The 18,639-nt window shown below is 33.4% G+C and overlaps 1 protein-coding gene across 4 annotated transcripts in view; it reads right to left on the bottom strand.

The window, feature by feature from the left end:
* Positions 1 to 3,730: 3,730 nt before the first annotated feature.
* LOC136032268 (histone acetyltransferase KAT6B-like) overlaps positions 3,731 to 18,639 on the bottom strand; it is a 97,702-nt gene continuing 82,793 nt past the window's right edge. For all 4 annotated transcript variants that reach the window (XM_065712521.1, XM_065712519.1, XM_065712520.1 and 1 more), the window contains 3 exons: positions 18,222 to 18,524; positions 14,131 to 14,521; positions 3,731 to 5,719 (listed from right to left, as the gene is read on the bottom strand). In XM_065712521.1, coding sequence (XP_065568593.1) covers positions 3,810 to 5,719; positions 14,131 to 14,521; positions 18,222 to 18,524 — 2,604 coding nt within the window. In that variant the 3' untranslated portion in view covers positions 3,731 to 3,809. The remainder of the gene's footprint in view (positions 5,720 to 14,130; positions 14,522 to 18,221; positions 18,525 to 18,639) is intronic.

Raw genomic sequence — 18,639 nt, 5'->3', positions numbered from 1 at the left:
TTATTTATGTCATATTTCTCTTTTGATATGACAATTAATTTATTTGGAAAACTTATGTTGGAAATTTATTAATGATTGAAAAAATGTAGTTTTAATTTTATCAAAATTTTTCGTTTATTTAAGTATGACTATAAAAACTTATTAGTTGAAACATTCGTTAATACCTTTTTTTGACAAAATATGTCCAGAAAACAAAAATTCATCAAAGAATTAAAACTTTTAGTTGGCTCATATTATGACAAAAAGATTTGAGATACAAGTTTTCGGTCATAATATTAAGCTAAGGAGGCTTGCCCTGAATGGGAGTTGTACCAGAGACCACTTTCTCGCGTTGCCTTCGTAAAGAGCCACAAAAATCATGTTTTTTTATATCGGAATCATTTGTAAGGGATGCTGAGATTTCGAAAGGGGTCCATTTGATGTGAATTGATAAGAGTATTTTGGTTAAACTTAAGGGGATGACAAAGGGACTGACTAAGCTTCTTAGAATGACCTCATGTTTGTCCCTCTTTAGGTAGCAAAATAAGGCGCTTATATTGGGGTTTATGAACATATTTATTTGTGAGTACCATGTCACTGTTCCTGCGTCAGAAGGTCAAAGATCGGAGTTTTTGGGGTGGATGTCCTTCCACTACATAATTTTTCACCGAATCCCAAAATGTGCTTTGTTGTCCCCCTTTAAACACCTCCAATCACTAGTATGTCACTTCTGTAAAAAAAAAAAAAAACCAGCAAGGCCGGTTCCTAAGTCCGGAATCGGTCTCAGAATTCTTTTATATAGCTTCAAGAAGAATCCACGTGATCGCCCTGTTACTTTTTTTTTAATAAGTCCAAGGCTCAAATTTGTTTGGAAACAGTTTGTGCAGTGTTCATAGAACTTTAGAACGTTACTTATAGTGACTCTCAGACATTTATCATTGTTTTAACTTAACCTAAAAATGGGGGATGATATCTGGTTATCATTCATAGTACATTGTTGCTAAGGATTATTGTGGCCGAAATGGATGGTGACACACTTTGAATAATGAAAAGAGAGAAGGTACCTGTCTGCACGTGCCTGTATACGATTAAAGTTAGATTACATTGATAGTTTGTCGGGAAAACCAAATAGTTTAGAATCATCAGGATAAAGGGTTAAGTGGTTGCTGACTTCAGGTACAATATTATCGATATAGAGATGGAACGATGTGAGTCCAAGAACAGTTCCCGGGGAAAGACCACTTAGGAACTAACAGGGCTGCGAGTAGATACATTTGTCATTTAACGTGAAGAGTCTTAAAGTCTGAGATCTACGAGCCAGAAAGTCCATTAACCAATCTCCTGATTCTCGGTTGATTCCTGCTGCTGTTAACATTGACAAAAGCCGGTTATATAGGACCTTCGTGACACACTTTGGTTAAGTCTAAAAGAATCAAATCAACAAGAAGGCTTTTGTCCAGTAACTGGTTTACCTGTTCATAAATGTCTAGAAAGATGGTTTGTACAGATTTTCCTGGGAGAAAAATATGCTACGATTTGGAAATAATTTCATTTTTAACAAGGTACTGAAGAAGTATGTCATTTAATATTCTCTCAAGGATTTTTGTTGTTGCTAAGCGGAGGTGAGGATGATAGGTCTATAATTTTCTACTTTTGATCTCTCCCCCTTTTTAAAAATTGGGGTGATATAAGCTGGGGTGATATTAGGTGTATCAATGGAGAAACCCCGAGAAGAATCTTGTTAGTATCATTAATATTCCAAGTGAAGGATATTCCTTAACCAAGATCCAATTTTTGGAAAATTTAACCTAAGTCATATCACCAATACCACATTAAAGAAAAAAAAATGTTCGAATTACTATGGAAATTTAACGACGTATTTTCCATGTCTGAGGAGGATATTGGATTGATTCTATTTTACGGACAGGCATTTCAATGCACAGGGCTACCCGTGACAAAACAGCCTTACCATGTCCCACAACAGCATAAAAATTGGCTCACAAACAAAATTCAAAAAATTGAAAAGAATAATATCATTCATCCAAGCACGAGTCACTGTTCTGCCCCTGTAATTCTAGTACCAAAGAAAAATAATGACCTTCGGTTAGTCGTAGATTATAGAGCCTGAATAAACAAGTGATACATTTCCATTACCTACAATAGATGAAATTCTTTATTCTATCTCAAATAGAAATAAGATATTTACTTCCCTAGATCTAACACAAGGATAACATCAAGTTAAAATAGCCGAAACTGACATTCATAAAACTGCATTTTCTATGACTGAATGTGGATCTCATGAATGTTTGAGAGTACCCTTTGGACTTCAAAAAAGGTTAAAGCACGTTATGCAGACTCTTCCTTTATTTGTTACGATGTATGAATAATATTATACACTTCATAGATGACGTAATAAGTGTAGACAACAGTGCGGAAAAACACTTAGCAACCTTAGCCAAAGTTTTCCAAAAATTTAGAGAAGGGAATTTAAAATGCAGACCTGAAAAAGTCAATTTGCTTCAACCAAAAATTAAATTCTTGGGTGTAGTGGTAACACAAGGCCAAACATCCTCAAACCCAGAGAAATTAAAGTGTATCGAAAATCTTAAACCTCCACGAACCATAAAGCAATTGGGAGGAATTCTAGGATTTACGGGCTATTTCTGCAACTTCATAAAAATTATGCCCAAGAAACCCGACCCTTAACAAAATTGACCACGGAATCCACAAAAAATTACTTGGTCAGAAAAAGGGCAAACCTACTTGGATTGTCTCAAGAAAGCCCTCACTTTTGAGGCAATACAGATTTCGAAAATGGACGATGTGCAGTCGCGACGGAAACTCGAGCTAAGAGAACTGGGGCAACCTTTTCCCAAATAATAGATGGCAGAAGCGAAATTATAGCCTATTCCTGTAGTACCTTAACCCGTGTTGAAAACAATTACTCTGCCACTCAACTAGAATTACTGTCTATAATTCACCATCTCAAGAAATAAAAACACTACTTAGTAGGCTGAGAATACGGTCAGACTATAAATGTTTAAAATATCTACATACTATCAAATAACCGACGACAACTCTCGCATGGTGGATAATGAAAATCCATAATTTAGATTATGAGTTTGAATACTTGAAAGGTAAACAGAATTCCCCCTGGGATTAATTAAGCAGATTTCCAGAAGGTACTCCTTCAGAAAACCAAAGTAGAAACAATCAACGCGATAATTCCTAAACGCAAACGTAAGAACAAGAAAGGTGAACCAAAGATTATCGCAAAAGAAAGTAATAATAAGCATTCTCTAATCCTTAGCAGGGGGTTTAGTGCTGTGGTGATTTGTCAGTAATAGTTGTTGTTTAGAATTTAATTTTTCTTCAGATGTTTTTTCTTTTTCTTTACTCCACTTCTTTTTTGTATGTTGTAAGCGGGCAAAAATGAGCTTATCTCATACCTGCAAGGAAAACGCCAAAAATCTCAAAAGAAATATCATTAGAGCTATTCGACGGCTTTGCGAGTTCCCTGTGGTACTACCCACATCAATTGACCAGCTTGTCCACAAAAGGAACAAAAATATTTAATTGTCTTTTCAATCGAATTTCATAGCCAAACCAAAGTTTCACATTAATTCAATAGTGGCATTACAATGGGGGCATCTTGCCAGCTATACAATCATCTTATATCAGCAAAATAATAAAAAAAAAAAAATACAAGAACATCAATAAAATGTGTAGAAGACTTGTAGTATCAAGAATATAAGTACTGAGCACCGTTTAATACGTTTCAAACACATACATTGTAAAAAAAGAGAAAATAAAAATAATCAATAAGGATATCATCTATGTGGCGGCATATGCTGCATGTAGTTAAAGTTATATGGAGGATACATTTGTGCAGTGGAGCTTCTGTTATCGCCGTAATTTGTTTGTGACAACTGTGAGTGGCCACTTGTCGAGCCACTGCTATGACCATGCATGTTCAGCATGGACATTCCCATGTTCTGGTTAATAAAGCCCTGTCCAGCAGCTGCAAGATAGGCTGCACTTGCAGGATGTTGCATCGGATTCATGCGACCCATGTTCAATGGACCCATTCCCATTCCCATAGTCATACCATATGGATAATTGGCAGACATGAGGCTACTGGGGCTAGGCTGGTTAATTGTCACATTAGGAACTCTCTGAGCGGAATTTCCGCTGCTACCTTTTGACCTAGAGCTATTTTGATTCCGATCGGACTGACAGCTTGGGCTGCCAACTTGACCTTGATGTTGCATATTTACACTTCCTGGCCCGGGGCTAACAGGACTAGCTGAATGGTATTTAGGATATGGATTCTGATTTTGTCCGTGGATTCCCATGCCAGAAGGTGGTGGTGTGTGTCCAATACTAGTATGCTGATGATGAGAGTATCCTTGATTTAACTGAGTATAGGGTGGAGTGCCAGCATTTGGAGGCGGAGTCATTGTATTGTGAGGAGATTGGCTATCTGAGGGTAAACCATTGGTTAGTTTTTGTAATTGACTAAGACTGCAACTTGAACTATTATTAGAGAGGTATTGCGACGTTGGGACCCTATTTGAAGAGTTTTGGACTTGGTTTGAGTTCTGATAATAAGTTGAAGTAGGAACAGAAAGAGCACATGCCGTAGATGTCGTCACATGACTTGAAGTTGCAGCAGTCGTCGAAGCACTGCTCTGAGATGGCGGTGCTGGCGCAATAGGAGTAAATCTCGTTCTGGCCTTACTAGAACTTTCTGACTTTGTCGAAGTAGTGCTTGAAGAACTACTGGACCTAGGTTGGAGAACTGGCATAGGTACACTCATATAGCTTGCTGCTGGATTACCAGTGGTTGAATAGCCAAGCGGTGAAGCCACAGCAACTTGAGGTAACGCAATGTACGTAGCTGGCGTAGCCAGGTGAGATATGCCTAAAGGCATACCATATGTACCATAATTTGACTGAAAGACTTGTAGCTGCGTTGGACCGGTGGCTGACGAAGGAGTATGAGCTGCGGGAGGATGCGCAGCTGTAGGCATAGCAAAAAGTTGCGATGTTTTGGACTTAGATTTACTCTTTTGCGATGTTTTACTTGGTTTACTTGCTGGCTGCGCAGTAGTACTTTGCGTATTTTGAGGTGCTGCTATTGACGCTATTGCTTGGGAAGTGGGGGGATTAGCTGATTGCTGTTGCGAAGACTGACTTTGATTTCTTTGCTGTAAGCAACTTTGAGGTGACCTATTCTGCATTAGATTTAAAGAGCCATATTGGTTCATGCTATCGGAATTCATTATCTGACCATAATCTTGATATGTCATATTTTGTTGTAAGGCCTGAGAAGCAGGCGATGCGTTCATACCACTTTGAACATGTGATGGCGAGGGTGCTGGAGGCTCATTACTAGGCAATGACCTTGGGGACTCTATCCCGACAGTTGTTTCGCTCTCATTATTATTAAACCCGTGTACAGAGCCAGTACTAGATTCCGGTGTGTATACACCAAGACTATTGGACGGTGATGTTGTTGAAACGTGATGTGAAGACCGGTTGAGTGTTATTTGCGAGTTTTGCGCGCAAGATGACAAAGACATAGCTGCACGCTGATTATTCTCTTTACATTCATAGGCAGCAGTGACAACATCCAAAAGATCTTTTGGTTCTTCATCTGGTCCGTTAGAAAACAGGTTCTCAGCATCGTTATAAAGATTGACTGGCTCTTGAGTCTCCACTTGCACAGGTTTCTCATCTAAAAAAAATGACAAATTTAGCGTCAGATAAAATGAGTCAAGGAGAGGGCTGATGACAACAGAGGAGGAAGAAAGATAAGAGAGAAGGAAAACAGCAGGAAGAAGAGTCATACAATTGATGCAGCGAAATTTGTTCTATAGTTTGCTAACAAACAGCTTTATAGCTTGCGCAAAGTTCTAAATTACTAGCATCCTGATACAGATCTGTACTTAAACCCCTAACAAAGAATCGATTATCATTATTACGTTATAAAATTCTGTAAAAGATAAGCGTAATAATTGGCAACTGACTTCAACCTTGACATCAAAATCTACACCAGTATGTAACCCATAATCATCACTCACGCCACTCATAAATGACGACGTGTTTAATCACTTTACCCGTAAATGATGGCTCAAAATTTCATGTTAGGAAATTCCCCCCCCCCTCCAAACTGTTGTGTCCGACTCATAAAAACGAAACAAAAACCAATTTAACAAAACGTTGATGCATTTTTTCGTTTTTTAACCCCCCCCCCATGAAAAAACTTCGATACAATCCTGAATCGAACCCATTTTGACAGTGAAGTTCTTAGTGACCCTGTGGGTGCGAAATTGTGTCCTAACAAAGCTTTAATTCTTGAAATAAACTTCACTTTCATAGATACAAGCGAGTCATAAGAAGGATGAAAATATCCAAAAATAAAATATACTAATATTAATTTTGAATTATTAAAAAGTATCTAAATTAGCACCGACAATCTTGATTAATATAAAAATATAAAATATTAACAGTCTTTAGCTCAGCTTTCAGCATTACAAACCGTGGCCAGGCTGAGATGAAACCATTTATGCAAGATAATTGTCTTCATTACTCATTCAGATGAATACTTAAAAACGGACTGAATCATTGTTTAGCTATAAAGAGCTATTTTGGACTTGAAAAAGTTTTTTTTGTGTATATTTTAAACGTTTCCAAACAAAAGTGGCAAAGTAATGCAAATAATGTGACGACCAAAGTGAAGCTAATTTGCAACTGTTTATGCAAATCAAAAGGGTCACTGACTTCAAGCAGAATCCTGGAGAATTTTAACAGAGATAGGTAGATTTTACAAATCAAAAAAAAAAAAAAAAATCCCAAGCCAGAAAACCGAAAATTTTAAATAAGATCTGAAACAAAAACGAACTAGATATTCACTTGCGCTTCAACTACATTTTTTTTTTACTGGTTGACATGAAATTCACAATTCGGCGTGAAAACGCAAGGAGAACATTTTTTCAATAAGGAAAATAGCAACAAGTTTATTGAAGAACGAAGTCACCGAGAATTCGTGAGTCTTGGGGGCTTGTGTTTAAACAGGTATCCACGAGACAGCAGAATTTCAGAAGCAGAAGCTTCAGCGAAAAAATACCTTCTTGCTTGAAGTTTAAGTAAGCCGCCAAGAGTGCTATAAAGAATATTGGTAATTTATAAATGGGAACTAGCACTAATGTCAAAGAGAACCCATCTCGCCATCTAGCGCTTGACGTTTTTTTTCACTTCAGGTTTTTTTAGAAACTGAACTCAATACTCTTATCACTGAACTAATATTAAAGATTACAACAAACCTGTTTTATTACTACAATAAAAAAGGCAATAAACACCAAACGCTAGATGGCCGTGAGGATATTTCCAACAATAGTACCAGCTTCCGTTCTTATAGTTTATCCATACGGTTTGAAGTATATACTGAAGTATATATATATGTGTTAATATTTGTGATTTGGTAAAATTTATAATATTTAGTTTACCTATTGTTGCTAAAAAGAGGGATATATTAACAGGATAAGCTTGTTTTGGTTTTACTTGGTTGTTTTACATTTGCTGTTGTTTTTTTTTTTTTCTTTCTTTCTTTCTTTCATAGGCATGTATTTTGGGGGTGATACCTGACACGGGGATGCCATGGATATTCTGTGGTAGCCACAACACTGTGCTGGGTAGAGAATTTAAAGTGGCGAAACCCTATATAGGCCAGTGTATTCTCCTGATGAGCCCTTATGTTGGGTGTTGCCTCTGAATTATTTGTCTATATTATTTTTTCTATTTTTTGGTAAATGACGACTTATACTTATTGACGACATGACTGCCTGTCCATGGATTATTCTTTATGGTTGATTTTGTATGGCTATGCTGTTTGACCTATGTGATTGTATGGATGAGTAAGGTTAAGGCCTCATTCAAGTGTTGGTCTATATTAATCACTAATTTAGGAAAACAGTCTTCCTTTTCTCCTTCTGTCTCTCTCTCTCTCTCTCTCTCTCTTTTTTTTTTTTTTTTTTTTTTTTTTTTTTTTTTTTTTTTTTTTTTTTTTTTTTTTTTTTTTTTTTTTTGTTTGTGCTGTTGCATTGATGATTCCTCTTTTCATGATATATATATATATACATATATATATATATATATATATATATATATACTAGCTGTTGGGGTGGCGCTTCGCGCCACCCCAACACCTAGTTGGTGGGGGCGCTTCGCGCCCCCCCCCCCAAGCCCCCCCGCGCGCGTAAGTCGTTACGCGCCATATTAGTTACGCGCCATTGTAGTTGTGTCCCTATGTCCCACCTGTGAATATAGATATATATATATATATGTTTTTAACTACGTAAAACTTGCGAATATACAACATTCTTTGCTGTCCCATTGTCTGTGCATATAAATAGATTGTTTACCGACTCTTGAAAATGCAACATATAATGGTCCATGGGAAAACAATCCGTATTCAGATCTATACCTCATGATTCTAATGATTGCCCTTGAGCTTTGTTGATGGTGATTGCTAATCTACCATTCCCTGTGTCGCCATCGTCATTTATATATCCCCTTGTGCCCCCCGGCATCCCCTTTGTAGTTTTGTCCCTGTGTCCCGGTCGTCATTTGTGTCCCGGTGTCCCAGTCTGTGATTTCTCTTTGAGTGTCCCGGGCGTCATTTATATTCCATGTGTCCCGGTGTCTCGGTCGTCATTTATATCCCCCTGTGCCCCCCGGCGTCCCCGTTGTAGTTGTGTCCCTGTGTCCCGGTCGTCATTTATATTCCCTGTGTCCCGGTCGTCATTTGTATCCCGGTGTCCCGGTCTGTATATACATTCGTTTTTTAGTTTTGTTTTTCTCCTTTATTTTTTTCCTTTTTTATTTTTTTTCTTTTTTAGTTTATTTAGATTTTTAGATTTTTTAGTTTTTTTATTAGTTTTTCTTTTTTTTTCTTTTTAGTTTTTTTGTAGTTTTTACCTTTTTTTTTAGTTTTTTTTTACTTATATCCTGGTCGTCATTTATACTCCCTGTGTCCCGGTCGTCATTTGTGTCCCGGTGCTTTGTTGATTGCTAATCGAACATTCCTTTTGTCCCGGTCGCTTTCTCTTTGAGTGTCGTCATTCATATTCCCTATGTGCCGGTGTCCCGGTCGTCATTTGTGTCCCGATGTCCCGGTCTGTAATTTCGTCAGTTGAAAACTTATGATGAAATAAATTTTTAATTTTTTCCCTTTTTTTGTTTTTAGTTTTTTTTATTGGTTTTTACCTTTTTTTAGGTTTTTTAGTTTTTTTCTTTTTTCTTTTTAGTTTTTTTTGAAGTTTTTATCTTTTTAGTTTTTTTATTTTTATTTATATTTTTTTAGTTTTCTTTTTCTCCTTTATTTTTCAGTTTTTTCCTTTTTTTTCTTTTTTAGTTCTTTTAGTTTTTACCTTTTTTAGTTTTTTTTAGTTTTTTTAGTTTTTTAGCTTTTTTTATTTTTTTTTTATTAGTTTTTAGTTTATTTTATGGTTTTTTCCTTTTTTATTTTTTTTTTTAGTTTTTTATCTTTTTTTAGTTTTTTTTTAGTTTTTAAGCTTTTTTAGATTTTTTTATTTTGTTTTCTTTTTTTTTGTAGTTTTTACCTTCTTTAGATTTTTGCTTCTTTTATTTTTTTAGATTTTTTAGTTTTTTTGTAGTTTTTATCTTTTTTATTTTTTTGTATTTTTATTCATAGTTTTTTAGTTTTCTTTTTCTCTTTTATTTTTCAGTCTTTTCCTTTTTTTAGTTTTTTTCTTTTTTAGTTTTTAGTTTTTTTTTTAGTTTTTTACCTTTTTTTAGTTTTTTTAGTTTTTTAGATTTTTTAGTTTTTTTATTAGTTTTTAGTTTTTTTTTGTAGTTTTTGCCTTTTTTTAGTTTTTTCAGTTTTTTTTTAGTTTTTAGTTTTTTACCTTTTTTTTAGTTTTTTTTTAGTTTTTTACCTTTTTTAGTTTTTTTTTCTTTTTAGTTTTTTTTTGTAGTTTTTACCTTTTTTAGTTTTTTTTCTTACTTTGTATTAGTGTGAAATAATTCAGACGTCATATGCGGACAAACATGACGTCACCTGATCCACAGATCCACAGACAACTTATTTTTATATATATAGATAGAAGATAGATATACATATATTATATATATACATATATATATATATATATATATATATATATATATATATTATATATATATATATATATATATATACTAGCTGTTGGGGTGGCGCTTCGCGCCACCCCAACACCTAGTTGGTGGGGGCGCTTCGCGCCCCCCCCAAGCCCCCCCGCGCGCGTAAGTCGTTACGCGCCATAATAGTTACGCGCCATTGTAGTTGTGTCCCTATGTCCCACCTGTGAATATAGATATATATATATATATATATATATATATATATATATATATATATATATATATATTATATATATATATATATATATATATATATACTAGCTGTTGGGGTGGCGCTTCGCGCCACCCCAACACCTAGTTGGTGGGGGCGCTTCGCGCCCCCCCCAAGCCCCCCCGCGCGCGTAAGTCGTTACGCGCCATAATAGTTACGCGCCATTGTAGTTGTGTCCCTATGTCCCACCTGTGAATATAGATATATATATATATATATATATATATATATATATATATATATATATATATATATATATATATATATATATATATATATATATATATATATATATATATATATATATATATATGGTTTTAACTACGTAAAACTTGCGAATATACAACATTCTTTGCTGTCCCATTGTCTTTGCATATAAATAGATTGTCAGGTTTACCGACTCTTGAACATGCAACATATAATGGTCCATGAGAAAACAATCTGTATTCAGATCTATACCTCATGATTCTAATGATTGCCCTTGAGCTTTGTTGATGGTGATTGCTAATCGACCATTCCCTGTCCCGGTGTCCCGGTCGTCATTTACATCCCCCTGTTTCCCCCGGTGTCCCCGTTGTAGTTGTGTCCCTGTGTCCCGGTCGTCATTTATATTCCCTGTGTCCCGGTCGTCATTTGTATCCCGGTGTCCCGGTCTGTATATACATTCGTTTTTTAGTTTTGTTTTTCTCCTTTATTTTTTTCCTTTTTTTTCTTTTTTAGCTTATTTAGATTTTTTAGTTTTTTTATTAGTTTTTAGTTTTTTTTTCTTTTTAGTTTTTTTGTCCCGGTCGTCATTTATATCCCCCTGTTTCCCCCGGTGTCCCCGTTGTAGTTGTGTCCCTGTGTCCCGGTCGTCATTTATATTCCCTGTGTCCCGGTCGTCATTTGTATCCCGGTGTACCGGTCTGTATATACATTCGTTTTTTAGTTTTGTTTTTCTCCTTTATTTTTTTCCTTTTTTTTTCTTTTTTAGTTTATTTAGATTTTTAGATTTTTTAGTTTTTTTATTAGTTTTTAGTTTTTTTTTCTTTTTTTTAGATTTTTTAGTTTTTTATTAGTTTTTAGTTTTTTTTTCTTTTTAGTTTTTTTGTAGTTTTTACCTTCTTTTTAGTTTTGTTAATTTTTTTTTTTACTTATGTCCTGGTCGTCATTTTTACTCCCTGTGTCCCGGTGATTTGTTGATTGCTAATCGAACATTCCTTTTGTCCTGGTCGCTTTCTCTTTGAGTGTCGTCATTTATTTTTTTTCTTTTTTAGTTCTTTTAGTTTTTACCTTTTTTATTTTTTTTTAGTTTTTTAGATGAAAATTTTTTTTAGTTTTTTCCTTTTTTTCTTTTTAGTTTTTTATTGGTTTTTACCTTTATGTTAGCTTATTTTTCAGTTTTTTCCTTTTTTTTTAGTTTTTTTTTTTATTTTTTATTTTTTTTAGTTTTTTACCTTTTTTTAGTTTTTTTAGTTTTTTAGTTTTTTACTTTTTTTTATTAGTTTTTAGTTTTTTTGTAGTTTTTGCCTTTTTTGAGTTTTTTCAGTTTTTTTTTAGTTTTTTATTGGTTTTTACCTTTATTTTAGCTTATTTTTCAGTTTTTTCCTTTTTTTTAGTTTTTTTTAGTTTTTAGTTTTTTTAGTTTTTTACCTTTTTTTAGTTTTTTTAGTTTTTTAGCTTTTTTATTTTTTTATTAGTTTTTAGTTTTTTTGTAGTTTTTGCCTTTTTTTTAGTTTTTTTAGTTTTTTAGCTTTTTTATTAGTTTTTAGTTTTTTTGTAGTTTTTGCCTTTTTTTAGTTTTTTTAGTTTTTTAGCTTTTTTATTTTTTTTATTAGTTTTTAGTTTTTTTTTGTAGTTTTTGCCTTTTTTTAGTTTTTTTCAGTTTTGACGTCACCTGATCCAGTTTTTTCAGGTGACGTCACCTGATCCACGATCCACAGATCCACAGACAACTTATTTTTATATATATAGATAGTTTTTTTTTTACTTATGTCCTGGTCGTCATTTATACTCCCTGTGTCCCGGTGCTTTGTTGATTGCTAATCGAACATTCCTTTTGTCCTGGTCGCTTTCTCTTTGAGTTTCGTCATTTATTTTTTTCTTTTTTAGTTCTTTTAGTTTTTACCTTTTTTAGTTTTTTTTTAGTTTTTTAGATGAAAATTTTTTTCAGTTTTTTCCTTTTTTTCTTTTTAGTTTTTTATTGGTTTTTACCTTTATTTTAGCTTATTTTTCAGTTTTTTCCTTTTTTTTAGTTTTCTTTTTATTTTTTTATTTTTTTTGTTTTTTACCTTTTTTTAGTTTTTTTTAGTTTTTTTAGTTTTTTTAGTTTTTTTAGTTTTTTAGCTTTTTTACTTTTTTTATTAGTTTTTAGTTTTTTTTTGTAGTTTTTGCCTTTTTATAGTTTTTTCAGTTTTTTTTTTAGTTTTTTATTGGTTTTTACCTTTATTTTAGCTTATTTTTCAGTTTTTTCCTTTTTTTTTAGTTTTTTTTAGTTTTTAGTTTTTTTAGTTTTTTACCTTTTTTTAGTTTTTTTAGTTTTTTAGCTTTTTTATTTTTTTATTAGTTTTTAGTTTTTTTTGTAGTTTTTGCCTTTTTTTAGTTTTTTTAGTTTTTTAGCTTTTTTATTAGTTTTTAGTTTTTTTTTGTAGTTTTTGCCTTTTTTTAGTTTTTTTAGTTTTTTAGCTTTTTTATTAGTTTTTAGTTTTTTTTATAGTTTTTGCCTTTTTTTAGTTTTTTCAGTTTTGACGTCACCTGATCCAGTTTTTTCAGGTGACGTCACCTGATCCACACATCCACAGACAGACAACTTATTTTTATATATATAGATATATATATATATATATATATATATACATATATATATATATATATATATATATATATATATATTACTACTATTTAAATGGTAGCAATTCGTGTTTTTTTTGCTATAATTCATGAATTCCTGTATGGTTTTTATTTAACTTTAAACAATTACTCAAACTAAGATTTTTACGCAAAAGAGAATATGTTCACTTTTCAAGCGTAAATTTAGAGTCCAGTATCTTTTTTACAGCATCATAATTAAAATTGATATTCGGTTAATTGGTTCAAGCTTAACTTTTGCATACGTTGTTTTGTTACTTGAGGGCACAATTCTGTCGCTGGGTCGAATGACTCATTTCCAAAGATGAATCATTATGCACAATTTGTTTTATTTAAATTATTAAAATGATAAAACACAGAACACTCAAAATTCACTTTTTGGCCTTCATCCAAATGACTCATGTAAAAACATAGATCATTATACCCAAATTAAGCATGAATTGTTTATTATTAGCTACACAGTTTTAATAAAAAGTTTAAAAACTCCCTTTTCTGCCCTTGTTCGCAAAACATGAGTCATTATTCACAAAATTTATGCAATATTCCTATTGATAAACTGATAAAATAATGAAACATTAAGTATAAAAGCTCCCTTTTCTACCCTTGTTCATATCACTCATGCAAAACATGAGTCATCATTCACAAAATTTATGCAATATTCCTTTTAATAAACTGTTAACACGCAAAACATGAGTCATCATTCACAAGATTTATGCAATATTCCTTTTGATAAACTGTTAAAATAATGAAACATGAAATATAAAAACTCCCTTTTCTGCCCTTGTTCATATCACTCACACAAAACGTAAGTCATCGTTCACAAAATTTATGCAATATTCCTTTTGATAAACTGTTAAAATAATGAAATATGAAATATAAAAACTTACTTTTCTGCCTCTGTTTAAATGATTCAATATAGTCGTTTGTATTAGTATTGCCAACATCTTGATAAGAAGTAATCTGAAAACCAACTGGATTATCTGGGGGTTCGCTGAATTCATTGGATTTGGATTCGGGTAGTGCCAAAACCTCAGCAACTTCTTTGTCCAATTTAGGGTTGCTTTCATGAACTTTATCATCAACACTCTCCAGGTCTTTTTTCAGTTGTTCATCTATTTGCTCTTGAGTCACGGAGGGACAGAAAGGGGAATCCGATGTCTCTGGCTCGATTGGCGCAGGCGAGGGGCTTCTTTCCGGAATTTCTTGTCTTTCTTCGTTGTCCCCATGAGCAGCTTCTGAAGTAACTTCTGGTATTGAATAATCTTGAGGAAACGGTGACTGAAAATATTGTAGGGTGAAAGGTGGCTGTTGAGATCTAACAAAAAAGGGAAGGCAATTTTCATAGCAAAAAAAAGCTTTGAGTTTTCAATAAAACAATGAATGTGTTCTTAAATGAGGGTTTACCCTCACTTGATCAAACAACCTCAAGGCGAAACCGTCAAAAACCAAAAGATATTTTTTAACTAACGGAAGGCAAGTTAGGGCGCTTAAAAATGCAATAAGAGGAAATAAACAAAATAATACAGAGTAATTTGCGTAAATACAAATGTACTACTTAAATGAAGGTTTATTCTTAAATAATTGCCATAATCAAGCAAAAATACCAGAAAATAAACCTAAGGCATTAAATAATAATTAATAAAAATGACATATATAAATAACATGTCCAACTTAAATGAAGGTTTATCCTTAAACAATTCTCCATAATCAAGCAAAACTGCCAAAAGCTAACACTATTTTCACATAACAGCGAAGGGTAGGTTAGGTTTTGAGTTATAGGAGGGGGAATACCAAACAAAATGAAGAGATACAACGAAGAATATAACGGAGCATTCAATTATATAAAATTCAAGTAGCAACTGATTGAAATAATAAAATTAAAATAAAAACTGACGTATATTTTCAAACAGGACTCGTAAGATATATCACTAGCATGAGAGGGTTCTATTGAAATTGAACCTGCGTGTATTTTGACCCCAGATACAATTCAACCACTGTGTATCTGAACCCTCACCCAGCTAACTGAACCCCAATGCAAATCAACACTCATTCACCCAATACCCGCGCAGCTCAGCATCATTCAGCACAACCCTCATTCAACTCCACCTCCATTTAATTCAACCCTCGTGCAACTCAATCCCCGTTTAAGCCAAACCTGTCTGACTCAACCTTTATTCAAATAAATCGCATTCAGTTCCCTATTCTAAAATCAAAAGTATAGCTACAAAATACATTTCAGCTTATCTTATCGGAGGTGATAAAAGCTAACTATTGAAATAGTCTTTATTTATAAGTTACTTCTTTCTTCTTTTTTATGCCACTTTGATGTATAACTACCCCCCCCCCCTCTCTCTCTAAAAACAACAACTTATTCTTCTATCTTATATATTTGAAAATTGGCAAAACTTTGCCTTAAGACACTTGAAGGTCGAGGGTGCAGCAGGAGGTTCAGTTGAGCGAGGGTTCTGTTAAACGGGGTTGAATTGCACGAGGGTTCAGTTGCACCTGGGGTAAGATACACGAGTGTTCAAATGCTTGGGGTTCAGTTACAGGCATACCGCCTCAGAGATGCAAGACAAAGGCAAAGGTAATTAGGTAAAAAATATTTCTTTTTTATAATATAATGAATCACACTTGAGTAGGGGATTACCCTTACTTGATTATACAGCCTAGAAAGAAAACAGCCAAAGCCAGCACAATATTCATAAAATATCAGATGACACATAATAGGACATAAAAAAAAAAAAAAAAATCTGTATGGAAGTTTTAAAATAATAGATACTAATATATGTAGCTTAAATGAAGGCCGTGCATAATTTCACAGAATGAAAAAAAGACCAAAATCCATAGAATGGTTGAGAATTAGTTAAACATAGCAATTGACTGGTTAATTGAGAGCAGTAAAGGGGAAATAACGAACACAATGAAGTAATTCTATTTATTAAAAAAATAGCCGATAAAAGAAATAATAAATAAAAAGGAAAAATAAACATATGATCTAAAAAAGAAGTCATCAGAAATAACCAGGCTATATATTCTGAAGCTGAATCCAACGTTAAATATGAGAAAATAAAATCAGGATTTACTTGTAAAAATTCCTGCGACTCAAAACTTAAAAATTCTCCGACTCTTAAATTGGGCAAAAAATTAAGGTTAGATAGCCTTTGAGACCGTTAAACAAGGTCAACGAAGCTAAACACCTTCTTCCTTATTCTTATGGTCTCCCCCTCGTCCAAAGAAAAATCCTGGATATGGCCCTGGAAGTGTCAATCTATTTTAACTATTTCCAAATCTTAAAAGAATAGTATGAATAAAGTTTCCTCCATTCCCTTAGGGAGGCCCGAGACAGTCAATCATTCTGATTAAAGTTTACATCACTCAATTGATTCAAGCATGATTGATCGTATTGCGTCAATCATGCACCAACAACAATGGAAGACAAATCAGAAGTAGGCAAAAATGAGGAATGCGAGTTTATCTGTTTATTAATAGAGTTATACCGGGATCACCCTGAGTTATGGAAAGTAAAAAGTAGAGACTTATAATCGAAATAAGAAAAGTGCGGCATTTGACAGGACATTGCGGGCGGTAAAGACATTGAAACCAGATTATACAATCTCCAAACTAAAAAAGAAAATTAATGGTGTAAGAAAAAATTGCAACCGCAAGCACAAGGTGATAGAACAGAAAAACAATTCTGAATGCCACATAGATCAGAAATTAGCTTTGGTCAAAATTGAAGGGTTGATTGAAGCACACGTCATTCTATTGACGAAACGTTTTGATCAAAATGATAGACCATCTCGAGCCTCCTTTAGAAGTCAAGATGTATTTCAATATGTTTTAGATATTTTGAAGTTGATTCCAGAGCTCATATCCCGACAAAATCACATAATATTCTGATCGCACCCTTTTTCTTCGTAATATTCGATTTTGTAGAACGTTTTTGCTCATTTTATCATTACTTTAAGACTTACCAAATACATGTTTTACTAACTAAAAATCAATGGCCTGAAAATGGAGTATTTCATATTTTGACCCAATCCTTCTAGAACTAAATCTATTAAAATCCATTCATATAAATTGAAAGAAGGATTTTATTGTAAGTGGTAAGAAATTTAACTGAGAGGTGGTAAGGAACAAAAATTGAAAAACTGCCCCAAAAACTTTAACTTGACTCATATATAGTTAAACATAATTATATCGTAATATATAGCTGTATTTGAAGCAATATTAACTTTGCATTTGCTAAGATAGTTCAATAAATATAGAAAGGCTCCAGGGATATATTACAAAGCGGTTATCAAAGTTTGAAGAAACAGCATTTATAGCAAAGAGAAAAAGAAAATGTTATTAAGTGGTATAAAGGAGTCATAAAAAAAAGAAAGAAAAAGGCACAGACTCATTTGCCCAAAGTACTTGGGAGAGCAGAAAAGGACATGAAGCACACATGCTATCAAAAATAGCAAAAAAAGAAAACACTAAGAAAAGCCGAAATATGTTTGCAGTTAAACCAAACCAACATAGAAAAAAGTTACTTCTTGTAGTGGCCCTACAACAAAACCAGAGACATTACAGCATTTACTGGTGACTGAAGAACAAAATGAAAAGCGGCTGTCATCGTTTGAAGGAAACAGAGAACGTTAAGTAGTATAGAAAAACAAAAAGAAAGATCAAGATCTAAAATTTATATGGGGAAGACAAAAAAAGAAAATAACTGCCTCCGTTATTTATGAAACAGCGATAATGAGCCAAATTGGCCTAACTTTGTTTCTCCGGTCTTTAAAATTGGCCTGACCCAACAATCCGAAAGCTAGGTCTAAACAAATTTTTGTTAATTTCACATAAAAAAAGAAGTTTGTCCGATTCCAATTTAGCCCTTAACCCTCTGAGCTTTTATCTTCATTGTTAATTTTTTCTGAAGTTGATTCAATTTAATGATGCACATAGAAGTTTTCTGTAACAGGAAAAGACTTACCTCGGGTACAGCTTGATCACTAACAGCCTCTTGAAGGTCTTCTTTCTTGTCTTCATCAAGTGTCTGAACACTGGTTTCATTACAGACATCTTCATTAATAGCCTCCATGGATTCTTCTGTTGGTTCAGGGGGAGGTGACACGGGCATGGGAGACAATGGCTTTACCTTCTCGTCGTCCCTAATAATTTCGTCAGGTGAAATATTTTCTTCAGCTTTTACAGAAGGAGGAGAAGGGAGAGGAAACGACTCTGCCACAATAGGCGATGGCTCTTTAATTTCTACTGATGGTTCTTCATATTTTGCCTAAAAGTAGAATTTATGTTAGAAAAGAATTGTGTTTCGCAATTTACTGACCAATAAACCCACTCATTAATGTCGACTAGCCTCGTATATGAATTAATTAATATTAATAATTCTA

The sequence above is a fragment of the Artemia franciscana genome, chromosome 10, assembly GCF_032884065.1.
Source record: "Artemia franciscana chromosome 10, ASM3288406v1, whole genome shotgun sequence".
NCBI lineage: Eukaryota > Metazoa > Arthropoda > Branchiopoda > Anostraca > Artemiidae > Artemia > Artemia franciscana.
Note: the sequence above shows the minus strand (reverse complement) of the source record. Positions and strands in the feature narration are given on the sequence as shown.